At 45.5% G+C, this 25776-nt stretch overlaps 1 protein-coding gene across 2 annotated transcripts in view; it reads right to left on the reverse strand.

Annotated features, from left to right (window-relative positions):
• Positions 1-24809, reverse strand: part of LOC144113076 (ADP-ribosylhydrolase ARH3-like) — a 176112-nt gene extending 151303 nt beyond the window's left edge. The window contains exon 1 of one of the 2 annotated variants that reach the window (XM_077645987.1): positions 24716-24809. Coding sequence is in view for 1 of the 2 variants with exons in the window: in XM_077645983.1 (XP_077502109.1) it covers positions 24305-24358 (54 nt within the window). In the remaining variant the exon portion in view is untranslated. Of the gene's footprint in view, positions 1-24304; positions 24374-24715 lie in introns of those variants that run through there. The other variant, XM_077645983.1, reaches the window with a different exon arrangement.
• Between the last annotated feature and the right edge of the window lie 967 nt (positions 24810-25776).

A 25776-nucleotide genomic window follows, 5' to 3' on the forward strand; every position in this document is an offset into this window, starting at 1 on the left:
CTATCGACAGCGTGCTAGACGAAATGCTGGCGACCGGTGTCGTCAAACGCTCGGATAGCCCCTGTGCATCTCCGGTCGTCCTTGTGCCAAAGAAAGATGGCAGTTTTCGCCTATGCGTCGATTACCGTCGACTGAACGCGCAGACCCGAAAAGATGCTTATTCGCTGCCCACCATTGAGTCCATAGTCGGTAGCTTGGGCGCGGCCAAGTATTTTACCACACTTGATGCCGCCAAGGGCTACCTGCAAGTAAAAATGGAGCCCGAGGACCAAGCTAAGACCGCCTTTACCTGTCATCGAGGCCTGTTTCAGTTCGAAAGGATGCCTTTTGGGCTGTGCAACGCGCCGGCCACATCCCAAAGGTTAATGGACAGGGTACTTGGCGAAGCAAAATGGTCACATGCTATGTGCTACCTCGACGACATTGTAATATACTCGCGCACGTTTGCGGAGCACATCCAGCATGTTGGGGACATTCTGCAGAGACTCAGTGCAGCGGGTATGACCCTCAACCCGGCGAAAGCGCAGGTGGCGCAAACTCAAGTGCAGCTACTTAGGTTCACACTGGGCAGAGGTTCCATTGAGCCGAACTCGGAGAAGCTGCAGATGATCCTGGATTTTTTCGTGCCAAAGGACGTGCACGACCTTCGACGCTTCCTTGGAATGGCCAATTTTTCTAGGTCATTCATTCCGTCCTGTGCCAAACTACAGGCTCCACTAACAAAGCTGTTGGGGAAGGCTGTCGAGTGGCACTGGGGCCCTGAGCAAGAACAAGCGTTTCGCGGCTTGCCCCGTGCCATTGCCGAGACAGCGCAGCTCAGGTTGCCTGACCTGACCAGGGAGTTCGTTGTTCAGACGGATGCGAGTGATCTGGGACTGGGGGCTGTCCTCCTTCAGGAATACGATGGCGTTCTGCACCCGCTGGCCTTTGCCAGCCGGTCCTTGCTTCCCGCAGAGAAGAACTATTGTGTTACTGAAAAGCAGTGTCTAGCAATCATGTTTGCACTGCGCAAGTTTGACGTCTATTTGGACGGCACAAGATTCGTTGTGCAAACCGATCACAGCGCACTCAGCTGGCTCATGAGGCTTCGTGAACCTGCGGGCCGGCTGGCGCACTGGGCGCTCCTCGTACAGCAATACGACTTCTCAGTGCAGTACCGAAAGGGGAGCACGAACGTCGTTGCAGACGCGCTTTCGCGCGCCCCTCTGCCAGCCACCGCCATTGCTGGAGGCAAGCGGCGGGGAAGAACAGCTGTTCCGCCCGCTCGGGCGAAGGAAGAGGGGGTCGACGTGGAGAGTGGACGTCCTCCCCCCCTTGGGGAAAGCGATGGCGCACGAGCGCAGATGGAGAGCGGGAGCGTGGCTGTTGCTGGCAAAAAGAGCTACGCGGAAGTTTCCTCCCCCCGTGGAGGGGCTGACGGTCTGTGCACTAAGTGGGGTGCCCAGGTGTCAGTCGTTCGATACGAAAGCCGAAAGTGGGCCAAAAAAGAATGACCTACAAAGCTTTGAACGAGCTGTCCCTTCCTGTGAGGACGCAGCCACCTCGCGTGTGCCGAAGGGGCCTCCCCATTGGGGCAAGCCCCGCACCGCGAGGGAAGATAACCACGCCTTTGCGTAGTCTCTCTCTAGCCGCAATGGAAACGGCTTCCCCATCGGGGACACCGCAATCATATTCAGCCGTGAAGAGCTCCTGGGGGCCGAGCAGGCCGACTCTTTCTGTAGACAGATTAGAAGTCGTTTGGTTGAGACAGAGCGCCGTAACTCTGCTGGCGTTGCAACGAGCGCTAAAGGGCAAGAGCCACCCTGCATTGCTGGTAGCCCCGAAGATTCGTTCCTGCTGGGCCCGGATGGGCTCGTGCTGAGGTACATCGCTACCGATGATGAGTCCATAGATCCGTTTAAGGTACCGGTACCAAAGAGTCTCAGATGCGCCACTTTGCCTTATGCTCACGATGAGCCACTGGCCGGGCATAGGAGCAGCTCAAAGGTCTTTGCAAGACTCGGCCACACTGTCACCTGGCCCAGCATGAAGCGGGACATTTTCCGCTATTGTCAGACCTGCCATGTCTGTCAGACGGTGAAATCTCGCGGTGGCCGTCCTCCGGGATTGTTGAAACCGAATGACAGTCAGCGGCCGTGGCAATACGCTGCCTGCGACTTAATTGGGCCTATCCCTAGAAGTAAGCAGGGTTTTCAGCACCTGCTGGTAGTGGTCGATTACTTCACTAAGTGGGTGGAGCTTTTTCCACTCCATAAGGTGACGTCCCAGGCTGTGCTAGACAAGCTGATGGAAGTTTTCACGCATTTTGGCTTCCCAGAGAGCCTGATCACGGACAATGCGTCGCACTTCACGGCTCGGGTGTTTCGCGAAACGTGTTCCTCCTTTCGGATAGAGCATCACCTCACGTCGCCCTACCACCCCCAGTCTAATCTGACAAAACGCTGCAATCGCACCGTAAAGTCGATGCTCACGGCCTTTGCCCAGAGCCAGAAGGATTGGGCAGACCACCTAAACAAGCTCGAGTTCGCAATTCGGACTGCTGAGAACCGTTCTACGGGTTTCTCCCCCACATTTCTCACTTTTGGGAGGGAGCTGGCAAATCCTCTGACTGTTGTCACGCAGCGCCAAGAAGGGGTTGAGATTGTGCCGGGGGAGCATTCTTCTTACACGGCGCAGCTTCGCACCAGGCTAGCGCAAGCCCTTAGTAGGGCGCGGAAAAACCTGGGTGCTGCTCGAGCCCAGCAGAAGGTTCAGTATGACAAAAGCCACCGAAATGTCTGCTTTCAGGCAGGTGACTTAGTGCTCAAACGCAACCATGCCCTCAGTGATGCCAGCAAAGGGTTTTCCGCTTCTTTGGCTCCTAAGTGGCTGGGGCCTTCCCGGGTGGAGAAACAGTTTTCTCCCCTTGTGTATGAGCTGGTGGATCCCCAAACGGGGCGCTCCCGCGGCCGCGTTCATATCGCCGACTTGAAAGCCTACCACTGTAGGTCGCAAGAGTCCACACCGGGGCCCGGTGACCTCTCGTCCAGGCGACAGAGCACGCCTGGTGCATCCGACCGCTTTCAGCCGCTGCATCGCTACCCTCTCAGGAGCCGTGCATCATAGTGACAGCGCGCCCTTGACTCCGGACTCTTCTGGTAATGAGACAAACGCCTCGCTGTCCCTTCCAGCCTCCGCAAGTGCACGCCTCTTCGGAGAATTTTCTCAGACAGGCGGGCGCACGCATTTGTATAAATGTAAAAAAAGTGCATGCGGAATAGTTTTCTTCGGTTGTTTGATGTATTTAGTTTCTCTTCCATGTGTGCGCCTGTGTAAATTGCAAGCATAGATGTGTGGCACGGGAGGGGAGAGCAAGATGAACGCCACCGAAAGCGCCATTCGAGCCATTAGAAGACGGATTCTGCAGCCTGCTGTTTCTCGGAACGGCCGACACCCGGGGGACAGACTTGCAGCCTCCAATGCAGGTCGGGATGTTGTCCCTTTCTTTCCCCTCGCTCCCTTTAGCAGGGCAGAGGGCCAGCAGGCCGGGGCGCCTGGACCTGCTGCCTGTGTGCGGCCTCTTCCTCTCCCAGACTCAGTGCTGACTGTGCGTGCGTGCGTGCGTGTAGAGGGGGGCGTATGGCTGTCCAGCTTCAGCATAAGACGTGGGTCGCCGGTACCTCCCTCCTCCGGGGCTCTGCTTGCAAGGAAGTGGGCTCTGGCCTCACAGAGACCACCTTGCTTCGCCAGTGTCCCCTCTGTGCTCGAGCCTCGAGGACAGCTCGTTAGAAAGGTGCACGGGCTCGACGGACTATGCAGCGTACCAGCAGTGAAATCGCCCGTCATGTCGCCGACACCACCGCTGCCGACGCCCACCAGACCCGGTCATCTTCGCAATTGCCGTCGCCGCCGGGCTGGCCGCCAAAGAAGACGAATGCCCGGGGCGGCTGGAGTGCAGTCAGCGGCTCCGACACATCTACGAAGACCAGCAGACGGCGGCCCGAGGAGGCGGTGCGTCGCCACCTGGGACAGCGAATAACGCTTGTCAAGACAGCGCGTCATCGCCGCTATCCTACGCGTCGGCCAACGCCTGGACCGCCCAGCGAAGAGTGGAGCGGGGCCAGCTCCGGGTGCCCTTCCCTTTTCGGGGCCACACTATAACTGAGTGGGACGCGGAATCGGGCGGCGCCCACATGCCCCTTTCTCCGGACGCTGTCACCTGCGAGGCGTGCGGTACGCTCGTCGTACACGACTCGCACTACACCGGGCGCCTGCATCCCGAGACCAAGGAGGCCGCCACCGTCCCAGCAGTGCCCTGCGAGCAGGCACCATCGATTTCGAACGAGGAGCTGGCGGCGATGGTGCGCGGCTGTATGCCGCTTGACCCGGCATTTGCAGCTCTGGTGGCCATGGAGGAATGGGCCTTGGTGGTGAGGGAGGCGACCGAGGCGAGCGCAGCTGACGCTGGGCAGTCGATGGACGCTCTTTAGTGCCATGAGTTTTTTGTTATTTTTAGTACTATATTTTCTCTGTTTGTTTCATTTCTTTGTATAGTGGCTAACCAATAGCATTTTGTAATCCGGAGTGAACGTTATCCTGCATTAGTTGGTTTCTGGCATCTATACAGTATCTTACCGTCCGTTATTTGCTTATCCCTTGTCATTATATTTCTGTATTTTGCATTCATTCATATTTAGCATGCACCTTTTTTTATCATAGCGAGTAAGGGGGAAGGACTGGAATGGAGGCTGGCAGGAAGGATTCCTCCTTGCAGTGCCATTGCATGTTGTCGACGGGTGTACGGCTGGCTTTCCAGACCAACCGGGGCACTTAAGGAGAGAGGGATGTGGGGATTCGCGCTGTCTCGAGGGCAGCCTGTGCTGTTCCTTTTCGACTCCTGCGAAACCTCGTCCGGTAACGAAGGCCTGGTACGGCTCTGGACGCCGCCTGACCCCCCCCCGCTGGGCCCTCCGGTTGAGTGGGGATCCCGGCTGCGCTCCGTGGTGTCGTGCTACCTTCTCCTCTGATTGGGCCGTGGGGCGTGGCATAGGCGGAAAGCTGTGCTTGCTCCGGGGCCGGTCGCGGGGGCTCGGGGGAAGGTTGGAGACAGGCGTGCGACAAGGGCGGAACACGGGCCGGACACAAGCAGCAAGGTAAGCGAACGACCGTTATTCGCTGTCCCCGAGGCCTTTGCCGGTGGTCATTCGCGTGCCTTGTCGTACAGGCCCCTGACATCACATGCCGAGAGCCTCGTGCACCGCCCTTGCGGAACCTGCAAGCGCCCGGCGAAGCCCGCCAAGTAATCGCCGCCGCTGACCTGAAGCAGCCGCGGCTCGCACCAGAGTTTTCCCGCCGCACCGGTCTGCGCACGCCAACCTGTGTCCGCACGCGCATCTGCTGCGGCCCGCTGTCGGGTGGCGGTGGACGCCAAGTGCGCAGTAGTTGAAGGAGTACCATGCAGTGCTTGTGTTTGTATTGCAGTTGTCTGCACAATAAATACGTGTACTGTGAGCGTGCTAGTTCTCTTGGATTGAGAGGGCACGAGCACGGCAAGAGCAGACCGGAACCCTTTCGGCTCGGTGCTCGAACCATGCAGTGGGTCTCTCTCTTCGCACGCGCCTGGGACATGTAAGGAAGCCCACTCTTGAGCTATGTACTGGCCCCATGTGCAGAGGCATTTAAGGAAGAGCCCACAATACACATGCACACTTAGATAACGACAGTGTCCAATCCATGTGTGTATGTGCACGTGTATGCATGTTTCCTCTACAGTTTCGGGTACCGTGTCCCTCATAGCCTGTGGGTAGCACTGGGACATTAAACCCCACAATTTACAGTTTTATTTTTAGTTTCAGGAACAGGCATGCCAACTGCAGCTAAAAGAAACAGCTGTCTAATGACTGGGGCAATGCAAGCAGAAAACAGAAAGGGCTACAGCCAGCAGTCTCATGTCTTATGGTATTCAACACAAAGATTATGAATGGTTAATTTTGTCCCAGTACTTGAGGCTTAATGCAACACACAGATAACTTGTCAACGAGTGTTAGTTTATGTACTTGGTAAGACCATTATCTCCTCCATAACTGCTGTGAACTGGTATTTACGGCCACTGATTATAACTTCTAACCTGTGGTAGAGAATGGTAACATGCAGCAACAAATGCGAGGCATTGGTAAACTACCGGGTACGATTAGAGAAAAAAGTAATGGAGGGCTTCACAATCAAACCATTCGGTTAAGATGGGTAACAAACACATGCAATAGAGAAAGCACAGATGGCTGTCCACCAACAACCAAATTAAGTACTGTGACAAGCTAACTGCTTCATCATGGCAACAGCTTTTTCACAAGTATTTATTGGAGACGTCCAGAGAAAAAGGGCAAATTGCACCACCTGCTGAAACATGCAAAAATACCGTGTTGTATTAACAGTAGCAGTCAAATGCGATGGCTGCTATCTCGTAACAGTGAAGATAGTGGACTCTAATTCCTACATGCTTAACTGGAACTTTCTCTTTATTTAAACTGACCCTTTGGTCCTGTCAACATCAGCTTAATACGAATGCCACACAATGGACACAAATTTTCAGTTCCCTTCAGGTTACAGGTATCGTGAGTCGAATGTACCACTAAAAGCCCTATGAGAGGTGCCAAAATAAGATACTATAAACAAGTGCAAACGAAACTGTGCAACGCATGACAGACTTAATAAAATACAGGTGAAATTTGTTATAGCAAACAAGTAAAGAAATTGAAAAATATTTCAATACTATAGCCGGAATTCATAATACAAAATTTCGTCAAAAACGCGTGCTGCGCTAGAGCAGCGCAATTTAGTCAGTAAAAAGATGGCAACTCAGGCGGCCCTTACTAGAGAAGCAGGGATACATTTCCCAAACTTTTACCGCAGTTTTGAAGGCACTCGCACAGATTCTGACTGAGAGCCAGTTTGACTGGCATCCATGCAAGCACCACCAGCACGCCATGGCGGCAAGTCAAGTGCCAGCTAGGGTGGCTTCCCCTTAATACAGCCGTGTGGAGTGGAAACTGCTATGTCATAGCAAAAGCTGTCACCGTTTTTACCACCTCCGTGACAGCCAACATAAGCGCAGGATGGTTATTGCAAGGTTACAACCGTTCATGCCGCTGCTTTCGGCATGAACGCGTACCGACTGCCTGGCTACCAACCCTCCACGCCACTGTATCTTCCGTGGTGCTGTTGGTGAGTGTGAGATAAGAACACTAGTGCGAGACAAAAAAGCAAACCTCGGCGCGAACGCTTGCCGCACTAGCACCAGTCACTCGTGTAGTTTGGCGAAGCCTGCCATCTGCCATCCTGGCGGGCACCGCTTTGAACAAGGCAGTTCGATATATCCGTTTTATGGCCAACCGCATTCAATATATAATTTAAAAATCGCATGTGTTGTTAAAAAGTTCAGGATGAGTTCTATACAGCTAATAACTTGCAATATCCGTGCTCATGATACCGAGACCTGACTGTATAAGAATCAGGCCCTGCATTTTGCTGTTTGCTGTACAGATTTAAGGATGACTGCATATGCTTACTACCTCATTATCATCCACCAGATACCTGAGCGCTAGACCTTGTGATGACATTAGAGGCAATGAGGTACGTGAGGTGGGCGCCTCTGGTTGTGCAGATTATGGGGTACTATAATATCCCAAAGCGACAGATGGGTTATGACAGATGCCATAGTGGAGGTGTCTGGATTAATTTAGACCACCTAAGGTTCTTTCACGTGTGCTGACATCGCACAGCACACAGCTGTTTTTGCATTTTGCTCCCATCGAAATATGGTTGCCCCGGCCGGGATCTAACATGCAACCTTGAGATCAATCAGCAGCTGAACACCAAAGCCACTGAACCACCACTTCTATGATGAAATACAGAGTAGAAAGAGAGCAGGGGAGATGATATCTTTGGATGCCGAACTTGGAAACGGAAAGTGAGAGCATGGATGGAGGAGAGGGAGTTCGGAAAACGTAAATACATACACACTTGTGACCAACCACAAATTTCAGCCTGCTCTGTGGCATAACCTTGGCTCAACAACTGCTCTTAATTCCTAACAGAGAGACATGGCCCACACTTCCTATCTGGCACTGAAATACACTTGCTCTGAAATAAGCAGTAAAGCTTACGGATGTGCGAATATTAGAAATTTTCAAATAGCAAATTGAATATCCTCCCATTCGATTTGCTGAACGAATCAAAGAGTGTATCTTTACATTTATTTGAAATGAATCGAATCTGTTTGCAAGTTTTCGAATAGTTTTCAAATAACTGGTACGAAGTTCGAAGAGGACATGCCGTGTTTTTTTCAAAGACTGTTTAAAAAGCAGGGCCTGCTCCGATGCCACGTAGCATATTGCCATGATCGGTCAGTGCGAAATGCACAGTTCAGCGTTACAACAGGGTTCATTCGTGTGGTGGCATTTGTAATGCTCATAGATGTGGTCTTAAAGATTGGGTGATGCGACAGGGTTCAGCCAGATCTAAAACCCTGCCTTCATGTCTGATACCGAAGGTCATGGCTAAAACTCTTGTCCCTCTCATCAACCGAGATTTGGTACTATTTTGTTTGCTGTCATCATTAGCAAAAGGTAATTTTCCTATGCATTTGAAATGAAAGTCACACAGTTAATATTCTGATTTCATGTTGTGCTTCCATTAGTGTAGGTGGGTGTTGCACCTTTCGACAGCTACAGCTTTAATCCCTTTACTTATAGTGCCACCCGTACCATTTCACTGTTTTTCATGAATATTCGTTTTGTACAAATGTTCATTTCATATTCAAATTCGGTCCTTTCACTATTTGATTCGCATTAAATTTCGTTTTTAACTACACTACTCGTATTCTATTTGGTTTCAAAACTGGTAGGGCTTTAATGTAAACCAAGTAGTACGTGCGAAAGCACTTGAGGCAACACAACCTCAAAGGCAATCCCATGGAAGATCTTATCGTCAGCAGCTATTGGCAGCCACGCACGTGGGGAGGGGGGTGCCAGTTCCGCGCTTTGACGGAGCAGCTGCACAAGGCCTCCATCACTGGCGCTCTGTCAAAGGTCAAAAATTAAGGCTTCACACATACCTCAGGTTATTCAGCTTTGGTAGTGAAGTAGCGCTTTCAGGCTAAAAAGTACTATTCACACACCCCTAGTAAAGCATTCTTAAGAGCTGCCACAGTAGCTTAGTGGTTATGCCGCTCGGCTGATGACCCAAAAGACACGGGTTCGATCTCGGACGCGGCGGTCGAATTTCGATCGAGGCGAAATTCTAGAGGCCCATGTACTGTGCGATGTCATTACACGTTAAAGAACCCAAGGTGGTCAAAATTTCCATAGCCCTTCACTACGGCATCTCTCGTAGCCTGAGTTGCTTTGGGACGTTAAACCCCCTTAAACCAAACCAAATCAAACCAAACCATTCTTAAGGAACGCTTGCACCTGCTGTGAGAATGCAAAATTGCATGAACAGGCTTAACTGTAGTAGCATCAAACATATTTCTGGTGATGCAAAATCAACTTCTTCACATGACTCCACAAGTAACGGACTCCATAAAAAATGCAATCAGTTCTCGTGACTCAGCAGTCCAATGGTGAGCACCAGATAATCACAAGTCCACTACACCAAAGATAAAACCATGGGACATCAGACAGCTAGCAGGGTTGGGGCTGGGGTATTGTCATCTGAGGTTAAGACGTCATCTCAACCCCAGACGATGACAAGGTGAATCTGTTCCACAGTGTGTCTCGGAGCATCTCGGTTTATGTTTTCAATCATTATCTGCAGGGGTTACTGCCCCTGCAGACAGCATATCTAATGGCTGAAGCAACAATGTCAAGGTTGAAAAGAATGAATGGAATGGAAGGTCCACAAAGCCTTTCAGGAAAGCATAACCTCCCAATGCTGCAAGAGGTGATGAGACTGAACACCTCAAAACTGTTTGAAAAAGTACCTCCCACTCTCTCGCGGGTGCCCCCCTCTAAGAACCTTCAGCACCTCTCAAGACCATCCTGTAGCAGTGCTGAAGGTGAACTAGCCGGCTGTACAGGACCAGTTTATACAGAGGTAACTGCCATAGACTGATGGAGCTCTGCAAGAAGCAGCTGTCTGCCATCAAGATGCACTGGCTGCAGCAGCAGTTTCTGTAACAGTATAAAGATGACACTGACTATATAGCTCTCACATCTGCAGCAACTTAGTGACGGCTAGAATATAGCAGCAGGACAACAATGACTTCGACCACTAGGACTCGCCCTGTATCATTCTGCATAGCAACACATATGATTCAACCATTGTTTTACAGGATAGTGAGCTTTAGCAGAATGGCATGTCAATACAGTAGAACGGTCCATTGCAGTGGCCAGCAATGGCCTCCACAATGGGTGACTTCCAATCAAGTGACCTTCTAAATCTAATAGCTTCACATTCCTGCTTTAGGACCAGGCCACGGAAATACTGATTTGCGTGGAGATCAGGCGCTGTTGAAAGGAGCTCCTTGTGAAGTAGGCTAAGTTCAAGATTCAGGAGAACTGCCTTCGCCTTGAGAAGTTGCACTTCAAGATCAGACGTCAGGACTGTAAACTACGGCTCTGCTTAAAGTAGCAGGAGAGGATCAGCTAGTATGGAACTGGTAAACTAGTGCACCCAGCTACCTGCTACCTTGCTGCCAACCTTTGTCTGCATCTGCGGTGCACATTCAAGATGCAATGCGACATGACTATCTCGTTGCAGTAGCAGTGTGGAAAAAGCGGCATTAAAGGAGTACAGACCACAAATTTTTGGCTGCGTTTTTTCTTCTTTATAATGACGCATGACACATCACCACATAATGTATTCTTCTACAACAACTAAAATAATTGATAACTGAATTTCGTTAATGCCATTTCGGTTTCAGTTTCAACACTCAAACAGTGGCTACGACATCACAGTTCAGTATACGTCTTGTGAGGCATGAAAAAACTGCGATATAATTGCTGCTCTGTCATTTTAATTACAACAATACTAAAGCCAGCCTGCCTCAAGAGCTAGGTTGACAACAAATGAATAAGCAGCAATTATATCGCAACTTCTTCAAGACCCATGCAACTTATACTGGCCCCTGATGCCATAGCCATCGTTCAGCTGTTGAAACCGAAACCAGAAGTTTACTCATAAATTATTTAGCGTCGATAGGCGAATACCACCTGGTGATGTATGTATAGTACTAACGTCTTACGTGTCATTTACTGGAGCATGTGTTGATGTACGTCAATAAGGTATGATCTCCCTGATAATTTTCATGTTGCGAGCAAAATGTAATTTTTACTTGTCAAGTGATAGGGCACTGTAACCAGTGAACTTACTGCATTCAAATCAGCTTTACATGCTATACTGCCATGGGCACCTTTAATTAACACATTTTGAATCATGTATATACACAAGAAATCGCAGAGCAGCATTTTCAAGCATGGCTTGTAATGTGCTTTCGTTAACTATAACTCTTCCCAAACCGATAATTATGCCAGTTATTCTTGCATTAACAACACTCATACTAAGGTAAAAGCTTGGTTTCATGTTTATCCACTGTATATTTTTAAAACTGATTTATGCTTTTGTTAGATATGTACTATCAAGGACAAAAATTGGTAGGGCTTTAACGTAGTTAATCCAAGTAGACGTGCGAAAGCAGGTGTTCATTCTTCAATTTGAGGGGGCACTTAAGCTCCGCCTTAAGGGTATGACGTGATATCTTTAGTGGCTTAATGCCCATATATGCAGAATTGGTCATTCTGTATACTTAACATTTATAGATGGCGACAAGTCCTCATACCACTACTAGCGCAGTGGCGTAGAGGTCAAGCGATGCACCACTACACTGGCAGGTGGCTGTTCCCGTCACAGCCACCGGTGGGGCTTGTGTGATCTATGTTGCTCTTCCCGTGCAACTTTTCACACAGCTAGTGCAACACTTCTCTGAACTTACCCCAGCTTACCCAAGTCACTACCCGGGCTTACCCGAGTAGCTCGGGTAGTACCTCGGGTTGCTAGGCAACAGCACAAGATCATACATACATACACATGGTGTTCGTACATATGGCGACAAGATTCTTGGTCGGTGTTGGTGAGCGTACGAGTGCTTTCACACTACACATAACTGACCGATACTCCAAGTTCTGCACCATGACGCACTGCATGCGGGCACCACCTGACAATGCACTCCTGGTGTCAAGACTGGCGAACTGACCATCCCTCCAAGTTCCACATCATGCCACACTGCATGCTGCAAAATGCAGAACTTGGAAGCAGATCAGTTAGCTTTGTCCCTGATAGTACAATGCCTGATCCATCTTTTGACAAGGGCAGTAAGCGACAGCAAAAGATACACAGCTGCCAACCTACACACCCTCACAATTTAAGCCAAATCCTAAAATAATACAAGGATTAAACACGTACCTACATGGCTACAAAGCAAAAATATTCAGATATTCAAGTTTTTATAGGTGAAGAAAAATTTCTCTTTGTCCAAGGCTCATCCCTACGACCACCACCACACCGGGGCAGTCACTACCAACCAGGATAGCTAGTGGTTGGCAAGGCGAAGCCAAACTAACCAACAACTTGGACCGAAAGCAATACGAGTCCAATGTCCCAATAAAAAAAAAAGGAATTAATAGGTAACATACCTGTTTGCTGCAAATCTGCAGCCAGCCATACTATCAGCTTTACCAGACTTCCTTCGGATACACTGGAGAAGGTAGCAAAGCTGTGAAATGGCCAATACGTGGAAGTGAGGAAGGTCTTGAAATGGTGAGCCAAGGCATTCCACAGTCACGGCTCCAACCATATGACTTTGATACTTTGCCTTGAGCCCGACAGACCCCTCAGCTGAAATGAGTAAAGGCAATCGTAAAACAAGTTGCAAAAGGCCTGCCCCAAGCACAACTGGTTGATGCAGTTGGAATATCCCTCATCATACTCCAACTAAATACATGAGATACAGAGCTGGCATACAAATATGCCAGAATTTGGCCTTTCTCCTAAATAATACTAAGGATAACACGCCATTAAAAGCTGCATGGCATTCTGCTCCTTTGTTTTGCTGGCTAAGACAAGTTTATTCCTTTACTGTTTTTCCCTACACAGCAGATCTACCGAACTTCATAAAAACCATCATGAACAATTTGATTCAGAACTAATACTAGAACTTATACCAATATTAAAACATTACACTACTTATAGTCCAGATCAAAGAAACAAAAATCTTAATCTGATAGCAATGCATACAGAAATTATAATGCATACTTCACAGTTGAAAAGCAGATGGATACATCTGCACCTTTGCCAATGGCACAGCAAAAACCAGAAAACACTGCTAATGTGAAATAATTATTCAGACTGCCAGGAAGTTTGATCCTGAAGCCAAAGCAAGCCACCTCTAGTAGCTCATAAAAACTTTCCTTTTGAGGTAACTAGACTTCATGCATTTCACTCCAAATAGCACTATGCACTACTTTACTGTATGAGAACTTACACTTGCAGAAAATTTTAATGTGTTACACAAAAAGTTACACATAATTTCTGTTAAAAGCTAATGTTATTCCTATGTACTATACTACTAAATCCCAAACTAAAGTGCAGATAACATTAAAGAGGTAACTTTTAATTGAGACACTTTCTTCACAATATTAAACTACCCTAGTGCTTACCGCATTTACATGAGAGAAAAAAAGCAACACAGAGCACTGTGGCACAACAAAAATTTTGTAAAAAATTATTCTTCAGCACTAGTGAAGCAAAGCGTCTGCTGCAAAGGCCTAACCATGCATCTGTTCATGAACAATTACTGTGGTATCAAGCAAGTAATGAGGCAGACCATAGCCATGCAGGATCTCCAATTGATAGATGAAGAAAGTGCAGGGTTGATGTGAGGCCCACTTTGAAGAATATTAAATTACAAAACACTGGTTGCTCCTCTAATCAGTAAATACACACAGATAATGCGCCAAAATGTCAGTGCGAAAGGCGTTCTCCCTGCACAAGACCCAGCTCACGATGACGACAAATATAGCAATGCTACATGGGCATACCAAAAGCTTCTGACGAATGCAAATGCTTACTAGCTATCACTGCAGAGTGATCGAGCTTTGACTGTTGTCAAGACTATGGTTAACTGAGCCAGCAAAAGACAACTCCACAGATGCTCTTGAGTGCTTCTGAACAGCAGGAGCATGCACAGTCACAAGTTTACATCTTTAACAAATATAGGATTCTTGCAAGAAATTTTTTATCAGATACATCTGTTTAAGCATCAGCTGCTTAAAAGAGACATGAAAGAAGATAAACAATTGGAAGAGTTTGGAACCAAATGTTGAAGGACCATAGACACCAAATTTTTCCTTGAGTGTTTGCCAATTTTAAATGATGCATTAGACATTGATGGTATTATACAATATCACACCGTAATATTGGCCTACTACCGCTAAGTAACTTGTAATTGAATTTCTTCTTGATGGTGCTTCGGTTTCATCAACCAAATGATGGCTCTGACATGCGGTTGGTCTTTAGGTCAAGTGAGGCATGCAAAAAAAATGGTGACATCAGGGACACCGGAACAGGGGCAGCAAGGGGGGTGGTCACCCCCAAACATTTCTGCTGAGGGGGCTGCACCCCCCAGTTTCCAACATGTTTGCACTCACATCAGGTTTCTGAAAAACGCTTCACTTCTAGTATGTTTTTAATGTAAATAAGCATAGTGCGGCTAAGTTAACTGGCTTCATATAGTCTGTTTTAAAGGTCTTCATTTCAGTAACCTAAACCAATAATCTTCCAGCAGAAGTCACTGACAGGCTAACTCCTGTTTATAAGCACGATTTTCAGAATTGAAACGGACTGTATGCAGTCAATCACTTCTAGCATATGTATGGTTACAAAGCTGCCCAGGTCAGTCTCAGTTTTATATGCTTTAAACAAATACACAAGTACAGATAACAAAAATACGGAAAAATCTATGAATATTGAACATATAGCAATGAATAAATAAATAAAAATAAAATGAAACTCGAAGTCTCACCTCTCCACTTAAAAAAAAGTTCTGGGGTCCTTGGGCAATGTAATTGTTGATACCTTTGTTGTCATACCAGTTCTTCAAGCAGGTTTAAGTGTAGTGAATTAAAACTGCATATCAGAGTTTATATTGCAGACTTTTCTTGCCTCACGTGACCTGAAGGTCAACTGCAGATCCCAGCCTTTGTTCGGTTGATGAAACCGAAACAGCATGAGAGAAAAAATTTCATTATAAATTATTTACCGATCGTAGGCGAAACAGTATGACAGAAGAAATTTCATTATAAATTATTTAGCGATCGTAGGTGAATACCACATGGAGATCTATGTATTGTAATTTCTAACGCATCATTTCACCGATTAGAAAATACGCAACTCAACTTAAGTGCCTATAATCCTTCAACACAATTTCACACAGCTCTACCTTTGACACTGAAGTACGAGGGGAGAAACTCTTTTTCCATCCAAACATTCCACTGCCCTCCAGGAAATTCTTCATCAGCGAGGTATATGGGAATAAGAAAAAAAACCTGTATGTAACCTTATAATGCATTTCTTGCATAGGCTCAATGAAAGCAAAGGTCTGAAAAAAGAAACAAAAAAAGACCTAAGATTAGGACATTAGAGCAAGAAATACCAAAAAAATTTGCTCCATAATACACTGCTGATCCTCGACATAACTAAGTAGTACTTTCAGCTAGAAACAAATTGTCAAATCAAACTTTTAATCACCATAAAAATTACAATTGTTATTAATTCAAGGACATATTCAGATAAGAAGAAGCATGACAGTGCCCTGAGTTCACTTTATTTATGCAAGAAAGCAAATATTCGAGGTATTAATGTGACGTCATGGGCACCATTTTGTGATACAGTACGCAGCTTCAGCAGTGCAAACCACAGCAGATGGCGATAAGATATGCCTGCCGCTTTCCACTGTGCTACATGCACTACAAAAAGGCTGCCACTGTGACGTCGATGCATACTCCCTATACACACAAAGAAAAAAAGAATCTTGGTTTTGGTTTATTGACACACTATTCTCTGCATGGCTAATGATGGAAATATGCATTCTTGTGACAGCAAAATTTCATGTTTTTAAAAACTTCCAGTAAAAAAATCTAAAATATTGTGCCCTGGCACATTTCTTGTGGCACTTCTTGTGATCTCTGCAGCCAAACAACGAAGCCAATGAGTCACTGCAGTGAGCAGTCAACAACTTAGCTGCACCATTCATTTACTGAAGTAGCGCTGAAGGCTGTCAGTAAGAAATTATACATAGAGACAGTGCACAAATAACAACTAACATGTCATCAGTAAAATAACAAACAAGATGGTTTATGGTTTATGAGGGTTAACGTCCCAAGCGACTCAGGCTATGAGGGACGCCGTAGTGAATGGCTCCGGAAATGTCAACCACCTGGGGTTCTTTAACATGCACTGACATCACACAGTACACGGGCCCCTAGAATTTCACTTCCATCGAAATTCGACTGCCGTGGCCGGGATCGAACCCGCGTCTTTCGGGTTAGCAGCTCAGCGCCATAACTACTGAGCCACCGCGACGACTCATAACAAACAAAATAACGAAACAAGTACCTTTTCTCAAATCAATCCAGTGCAAATTAAAAGCAGAAAAAAAAAGTAAGGACATCACTTACAAAAGCATTCAGCTCTATGACACTTGTAGCAAATGGCAATGTACTTTTGTACATTGCCATCACAAGAGTATCACAAGAACGTCACAAGAGTATCAAAATGTACCACAACTAAAGTGAAGATTCCTAATTCAAAAGATACTTGGACATACAAGGCGCATTTCTTGGCAACTGCTAGTCTTAATCTTGTCTTACTTTTTTGTACACATGAGAATGAGAACTTCCTAACTCAATTTTGCATACAAAAAAATCAAAATTAGAACTTTTAAAACGTAATTTCCTAACTTACATCTGGGTCATTCCACGCCAAACGTCCCAGATGTTGCTCTCGACCATCTCCAATTTGTTCAAAAAAATTCATGGAAACTTACCGTAATGTGCGTAGTGAAAGCCTGAAATATTTTTGCCGAAAAAAATTTATTCGTGAGGTGAGGACAGTTTGAATATTCAGAAAAGGCGAGAAACCAGGCAATGCTCAATAATTAATAACAAGTTCAAATTTTTAAAAAACACTTCAAAAATTTTTTCATTGACATTTGCACAGATTCTGCCTTTTGATATAATTTGGAGGATGTAGCTTTACATGACAAAGATTTTTAAAAAATCGAAAAAATTATGAAAATGTATCATATTTGCCGTTTTTTTGTTTTAAATATCAACTTGCTCTCGGAAACTCGGAAATAGCCATTTTGTTCCCCTAGATGTCTAGTACATATAATAAATGTTACAGGGGATGAAACTGTGTGCACCAATGTAAAAAAAAAATACTAAGGTTGCAAAAAGTGCGTTTTGAGCCAAAAACACTCGTTAATTTAACCCTGAGGTGGTCCAAGTAAAAATACAAACAATAACGGGTTAAGTAGAATGGTTTATTGCCTTTCATTTCTGAAACTTTTATCGAAGTAATTTTTGTTTAAAGCGAGAAAAGAACTTTTGAAGTTGAGCTCTTGGGCCGCACGTTGCGTCGTCTCTTAACGCCTCTTCACTGCAGAACACGGCCCCTGGCATAGCACGACACTTATGGCCAGATAACTTCGTTTGCTGTCGTTCGCTGTCGTGCATTTTTAGGGCTGGAGATAAAGAAGATATCGCGCGACATTCAGCGGACAGTATGCAATAAGCGAGATCGTTTTCGCTTTCGAAGTTCGAACAGACCCGCTTTGGTGCGGAGTGGCCAATAGAAGGAAAACAAGGGTATTCAACGTGCTGTCTCGCATGGACCACAAGGAGGGCTGGCCAGCTGGCACGGCAGGCGTATCACAAGTGCTTCATTTATATCCGAATAAGGTCGCGGAGAGCGCTCGCCTCGGAGCGCAGGCATGCGAAGGTGCGAAGTGCACACCGCTGCTAGTCTAGCCACCTTACCGCTGCGGTGAGTAACGCGACATGCTCTGGCGGTGAACGCGGCCCATTAGCGCATAGGTGTGTCGCTCGCATGAAGGTGCTTCGCCAGCATAGTGGCTCGTCTACAGCTGTCACTGGAGTATTAATGCAGAAATTGCACTGATTAAATCAAATACAATCAACACATCACACCGGAAACAACCGGGCATGAGCCTCTGACGGTCACAAGGGTCAGGTACCACGTGGTGCTGTTGCATCGCGGATTGTTTGAACATCGGATCATTCTGGTCATTTCCAGATCGGTGTCTAAGAAGCTCTTATGCTGGTGATTATGTCTGTCATGGCGCCGACAACAATGACTGACTGCGACAGAACCACACTGAACAACTAGCTCACTTGGGCATGTGCCGCCCTAGAAACGTTAAGAAAATCTTTTCCCGTGACAACGTTCCCATGCTTGCCTGCAGTACAAACCTCACTTAAGAGCAAGAACTATAGATTTCGTTTGGCTACAGCGTCAGCAGTATCGCGCTCTGCGGTGGAGAGGCGTTAAGAGATGACGCAACTTGCGGGCCGAGAGCTCAACTTTAAAAATTCTTTTCTGGCTTTAAACAAAATTACTTTGATAAATCAAAGTTTCAGAAATAAAAGGCAATAAACCGTCCTACATAACCCATTATTGTTTGTATTTCTACTTGGACTACCTCAGGGTAAAATTAATGAGTGTTTTTGGCTCAAAACACACTTTTTGCAACTTTAGTATTTTTTTTTACCTTGGTGCACGCAGTTCCATCCCCTGTAACATTTATTATAGGTACTAGACATCTAGGGGAACAAAATGGCTATTTTCGAATTTCCGAGAGCAAGTCGATATTTAAAACAAAAAAACGACGAATATAGTACATTTTCATAATTTTTTCGATTTTTTTAAATCTTTGTCATGTAAAGCTGCATCCTCCAAATTATATCGAAAGGCAGAATCTGTGCAAATGTCAATGAGAAAATTTTTGAAGTGTTTTCTAAAAATTTGAACTTATTAATTATTGAGCAGTGCCTGGTTTCTCGCCTTTTCTAAATATTCAAACTGCCCTCACCTCACGAATAAATTTTTTTCAGAAAAAATATTTCAGGCTTTAACTACGCACATTACGGTAAGTTTCCATGAATTTTTTTCAACAAATAGGAGATGGTCGAGCGCAACGTCTGGAACGTTTGGCATGGAATCCAATGATCCAATGGATTCCAATGATCTGTGGCACTGACAAAAAAGCCACTCACATATATTAGTTTCCTTTGGGCTTTTAAACTACAGAAAGGTGCAGTGGTGAAAGCAGGTGGCAGTTTTTATGGTGCATAACTTATACCCCTGTCACACGGGCACCGCAAAGGCCTTTAAGAATCAGGTCCTTATATCGAAAGGCGTAAGGAGTGCAGCTATACGGCAAAAATGTTGCGCCTTTGCCGCTAACGGCCTTGGAGGTGAAGGCGCTCGTCAGAGACCTTTGGAGCCCAAAGGAGCAGCCTTCGAGAACCTGCGATCGCAGTGCCATCCAACATCAAAAAATAAAAGCAATAAAAAATAGATACAGCCAACAATGTTTGAAAATATATTTTTTCAATACGAAAGGTGTGTCTGGCTTTGCTTTTTGTGTGGGTGTTTATATTTTATGTCCAGAATTCAAGGCAGTGAAAGTGTTGCAGCAACACCGAGTGCCCCTGGTGGCCAAGGCAATACACAAAACCTGCCGCTGCTGATGAGAGTAGCTGTTGCAATACTTTTAAGGAAGCTATCAGAATAAAAAAATTGTCTGAGCTCAACGAATGAACAGAATACCCCACTTTAATTTTAAAACACTCACTTCAGCCGCCTTGAGCACAGCAGTGGGTGCTAAGCCTGAACGACTGTTTCCCCTTTGGGCTGCACCGTGTAGATGCGTCACTGCTTCTTTAAGCTTTCGCTCCTTTGGTGAAAAAAGGTGCCTTTGCTGGAAAGGCCTTCGAGGAATGCCGTGTGACAGGAGTATTAACTTCCTATATAAAAACAAGTGTCAGTAGAAGGCAAAGTGTAAGCAAAAAGGGCCAGGGTATGAATCTCTCTTTCTTTTTCCTTTGTCTTACAGAATAGGATTACATAAAATGAATTGGGGCTAGCACACCAGGACGCCACACCCTTGTCAATGATGTGGCGCAGGATTGTCATTTTCTGTGTGTTCATTTGTTGTCGTTGCTTCTCTGCTGAAGTTTATCATTAGTGTCAAGAGTTTACAGAAATTGCAACAGCAGCAAGAATTAAAAAGCTGACATTAATATAAGAAGAATATGGTACTTTACATGTTGATGACATAAATGACACTGTTTAGATCTCAAAATATTTTTTTCTATGCCATACACAAGCATCAGCAAACCGCTAGAAGACGCAAAGCACTTGTTTTTACTTACAATATATAAAGCTAAAGGCCTAACTCCATTTTCACCACCTTCACAAAACAATGGCACCATGTGATCTGTTCATTCTGCTGATCTGTTGTTCTATAAGTAAAGGAAAAAAAAACTTTTAAGCATTTAAAATAAATCTGTAGCACTCGCAAATACATGAAGATAGGGCACTAAGGGTGAACACAGTGACACTACTTAGCCCACCCACAGTGGAAGCATGCTGTATTCACAAACACATTAAAGGGGCTCTGAAACACTTTCCGAGGAGAGCACACCAACTCGCTCAATCACTGCACTGCATTGTAATGAAAACCTACACGCAGCAGAGGACCCACAATCACACGCGTAAGTTGGCGAGCCCTTCTCGGCGACTTTTTCATGCTTGCACCCTGCTCTGTTGCTCGCACCTGTGTACAGAAGTTGAGAGGTGGCTATTGGTTAGATTCTTTCAGCTGTCAGGCAGCTACCGTGGCCGCGGCCAATAAGCCGCGTAGCTCCGGCAGGTCAGGACGCTCCGCTCCCAGAGGTGGGGCTGGCGGATGAGCACCGACCTTCCAGCGTGCAAAAAGTGACGACAGAAGAGGAAAAAGAACGAAGACACTGAAATTCAAATTTTTGACTACAGATAACTCACATTTCTACAAAGCGCATTAAAAAAATTCTTGCTGGACAATAGTCGTGAAGCAGCGTGCTTTAACATCCCAGGCATACCGCAACCTCATTAGAGACCCTTTCAGAGCCCCTTTAAAGCATGAAAGCTAAAGATGCGGTCAGCCATATACAAATACTATTTTGTGTAAAAGAAACACATATTCTCACTGACAACTGTACTGCATGGCACAGGTTTGTGTGGTGTGCAGTGAAATGATAACAAGGCAAGCAGTTGTGCAAACTAATCTGGATGAAAACTACATACTGTATCCAGTGTACTTCAGCCATGTTTGTTTTTTTTATTACTATTTAGAAGCGTTTAAAGGGGTGCTGTCATCCTACTATGCGGCCAGCTACTACTCCTCTTGTTACAAAATCAGGCTGCAGCACAAAAAAAATTATACACACGTGGTGCCAAAACAGCATGAATAGACCTCCAAGAGAAATACAAGTCCTGTCTAGCCCTTATGCACAAATAAAGTCTTCATGCTCAGAAGGTTTACACAACAAAAGACAGAATTCATGACAAACTAGTCTAGTTCAGTTTAGTTTATGGGGGTTCGTCCAAAAACGACTTAGGCTATGAGGGACACCGTAATGAAGGGCTTCGGAAATTTCGACCACCTGGGGTTCTTTAACGTGCACTGACATCGCACAGTACACAATGCATGACAAATTGCAAAGACATTGACAAAAAGCATAGTAAGGTGCAAGGCAAGGCACATGCTACATGCATCAAACAAGCCACACATAACAATGATATACGCTCAAGACAAACAAAAAAATATTGTAATGTGCAGGACAAAGCCCTCACCAAAATGAGGTCTTAGTTAGTTAGTTCACGGAGCTTGTTTAAATTTACTTTGTGCTAAAGTCAGAGCTTTGAATGGTTGCTGTTGCAATGCCAGAAGACTGAAAAGCAAAGGACACTCCACAATGTGGGCTGTCAAGTAAAAGACGTTGGAGCTGAACAAAACTGGCACCATCGCCATCGGCCTACCTTCTGCAGCTTCCAACACACTTGACAGCATGTACAGTTGCGAGTAAAAACAATTAGCACAATGACGTCATCGGAGCGGCAAATATCGCAACGTGCGGCTGGCATGGCACCATGCTTTGTGAATACACCTGCCGCATTTGTTATCGCCGCGTTCATAACCGCAGTGTCAAGCATTATCTGCCGCACCGGTGGTATGTCACTAGTGCTAATCTTTTTTATTTGCGACTCTACTTTGCACTTCCCGATACATATATAGGGCCATTCGTTTTCAGGTTTTATTTTTTCCGGACTTCTGGAATTAAAAACCGGGTGATAATTTTCAAGCTTTAATTTGGATACAAATCGAGTTATTGAGAAGAAAGATCCATAATTCGGGTCAATGTTTTTACGCAAAAGACAACTAGCGTTAGTTTTTTGTGCAGGCCATTATTTTCATAAACAATACGAAATTGAAGGTGGACCAAATAACTGTTTACCACATCATGTATTTTTTTTTGGTAGCTTATTACAGTTATTCTGTTTAGTTGATAACCGCTTATTTCATTAGTTATTTTCTCAAGTTTATTTTACTGTCTCCAGCACAGCACTTCTATGTATGTGTGCAAGACCTGCCTTTCTTTGTACATTATGAAAACGTTCATTCAAGATTAGAGCGATCATTTTAAACACTCAGGAGCCTTGGAACAGGCTATTGCTAGTACGAGTGGTGCCTGATGCAATGATGCTGATAAGATGTCCGATCAATATAACGTTTTCGACTCGCGCTTCTAAAACACTTTTCGACCTTATTCTCAAATTAAGCCACATCATGCATTAAAGCCCTACAATCATCAGTTAACTAAAAACACCCATTTGAAAAGAGGACGAAATATCTGCTAGTTTATGTTCCATGTCTTCAGCTTTGTTCATTAGAAAATTACATTCTCTAGGAGGCATATTTTCGGGTAAAAATCGGGCTTAGCACGGCTTTTAAGAAACTGTTCAAAATTTTTACCTGAAAATGAAGGGCCCTATATATATACAAGAGACCCGCACATCAGTATTTATGCTCAACTCTTTGCAAACGGCTTTTAGCTTACCAGCACAGCCATTTAAGGCTTGTACATTTTGTGATGAGCCATTATATTGGTGTGAATAAGCATGACAAAGCTGTCTCTATCAGTAATTGCACCAGTATGCTGAATGGTTCTGAAACATGTAGTAATGCCTTTGTACCAATGCTTATCTTTTCTCATTCATTCTTCAAGTGAGCCGAGCAGCAAAAAAAAAATTAAGAAAATTTGAAATTAGTGCAATGTTTGAACAGCTAGGTGCCAAAACTTTGTAAGACAATTTCAATAGTTTCTATAATGTAAAGGTTACCAGTTGCACGGCATAACCTTTTCATGTAAGATGGTCACTCACCTTTAGCAGCTAGGCCGCCGTGGTGCCTAAGTGGTTATGGTGCTCGGCTGCCGACCCAAAAGACGAGGGTTTGATCCCGACCGTGGCAATCGCATTTCGATGGAGGCGAATTGCTAAAGACCCATGCACTGTGTGATGTCAGTGCATGTTGAAGTACACCAGGTGGTCGAAATTATCCGGAGCCCTCCACTACGGTGTACCTCATAGCCTGAGTCACTTTGGGACGTCAAACCCCAGAAACCTTGCAGCAGCTGGTTCAAATTATTACTACAGCCTCATGCGCAATGACAAGCTGGCCCACTGAAATCCAATACACGAAACAGTCTCCAATTTAACATCTAAATCATACATGTAAAGTAATTTATAACATATACTGAATGCTTAACTATGTCTGGCACGGTCCCAGCTTACGATATGTTTATCATACAAATCCTCTTATTTTGCATCAATGAAGGGTCCACGGCTGAGTTCTCTGAAAACATGCGTAACAGTGAAGCATCACACTGGCACACGAAAGCTACTAGGTGCAAGTTCTAGAAGAAACAGAAGTGATAACATCGTACATGTTTCAGTTGAACGGTTATAGCTTAGCTTACATAATCGAAAGCGTCAAAATGTGTGCAGTGGCCGCAAAGGAAAACAAATTTGAAAGCACGCGACTCCACAGAGCACGACCAAGTGTCGCAAGATTCTTACGTTAGCAGTCAAGACCTCGAATGTATAAAGTAAAGCCATAAGGAAAAGATGAAAATACTCAACTCACCTCAGGTTGAATGACAACCAGCAGATCCACTTCAGATCCGCTGTATTCGACCATGCGGGCTTGCTGTCACTGTCGGTCAGGCATGGGCTTACTTACGAGCAGCCGTATGGCTCTGTCGTTCCGCGCGGTTCTTATTCATTCGCGCACATGACAGTGACATACTTAGTGTCCCCCCCATACATCACAAAAAGAAAAAGCAAAACAGGAACTGCGACAGAGCGCAAAAATGAGCAAGAAGTACAGTGTACATATTCGCTTTTGGCATTTCTTGCCTCCCGGAGAGAAATCTTCCAGCCTACAGCGAAGTTGCAAACGTTACTCCCTCACGCAGTGCATATGCGCAGTGAGCGGTAAACGACGAAGTGCACGCGATATTTTGGTAATATGCTACATAAAGTGAGATGCGCTTACCAGTAATAATGCACGTCGCAGGAATCGCCCGTTTTTGCGCCAAGCAGTACGGAGGTGCGCCAAGCGGTACACTCGACTCGATTTTCGAGTCTCGACAGACACGCCCGCCTGAAAATACTCAAATCTCGGAGGCCACATTCCCGCTACCAGCGTGACAAACATTGAGATACAAATCTATGAGGCGACAGTCATTGTTGCTTTATTCTGCTAACAGCCACCGCGAAGGTAGCGTGTAAGTTTAATTTAATTGTTAAAAGAAAGTAAATTTAAAAATTCGTAAACAAGAGCAAAATATAGTTTAGTGAGAGAGAAAAATATAACTTAGAAGGGTCAAGGTTCGGGCTAGTGGGTACTTAACATGAGGATCTATAGCGCACAAAATTCAAGGGACACAACACGAGCGCTATTTTTTTTCTTTTTTGTGCTCGTGTTGTATCCCTTGAATTTTCTGCGCTATGGATCCTCATGTTGAGAGAGAAAAGAAACTAAACAATGAGAATGCCGCGGTTTGCTGCCGCCACGGTGCAGCACCCGTTTAGATTACCAAACGGGCCAATTTTTAAAGGGCACAGACACGGGAATTTCTAACGCTAACAAATAGAGGTGGGAGGGCCTCCCTCTCCCTTGGAGGACCCCTATGGTCTGACTGAGGGAGCTGAGAGGCCTCTACATCGACTGTTATCTTGTGCAAATAGTGTATATATTACCACTCCCCCTATCCTTTCTTACTGTCCCCTCAACTCTTTTCTTTCACTTCTTCAAACTGCCTGCTATCCTTCGTTTCCGCTGCCCCAGCTCAGGTGCCGCCGCCGCAGTGATGGCAGATGCCGAGGTTAGCAAAAATGTTTTACCTTCCTTCTGTTATTGTTTTTGAATTAAACACTTACTACTACATCGACAGCATTAAAGTTGTCTTGAACTTGAACTTGAATGCTAACAAATGATAAGATTTGTTTCAAGGGCGTAAGGATCGAGATACCTTCCAGCCTCTTTCAGTCGTATGTGTTAAGTGGAGCATCATTTAATATGATTTTGAATTTTGTCCGAGAGCCGCTTGTCAT

This window comes from Amblyomma americanum, chromosome 1 (assembly GCF_052857255.1).
Source record: "Amblyomma americanum isolate KBUSLIRL-KWMA chromosome 1, ASM5285725v1, whole genome shotgun sequence".
Taxonomy (NCBI): domain Eukaryota; kingdom Metazoa; phylum Arthropoda; class Arachnida; order Ixodida; family Ixodidae; genus Amblyomma; species Amblyomma americanum.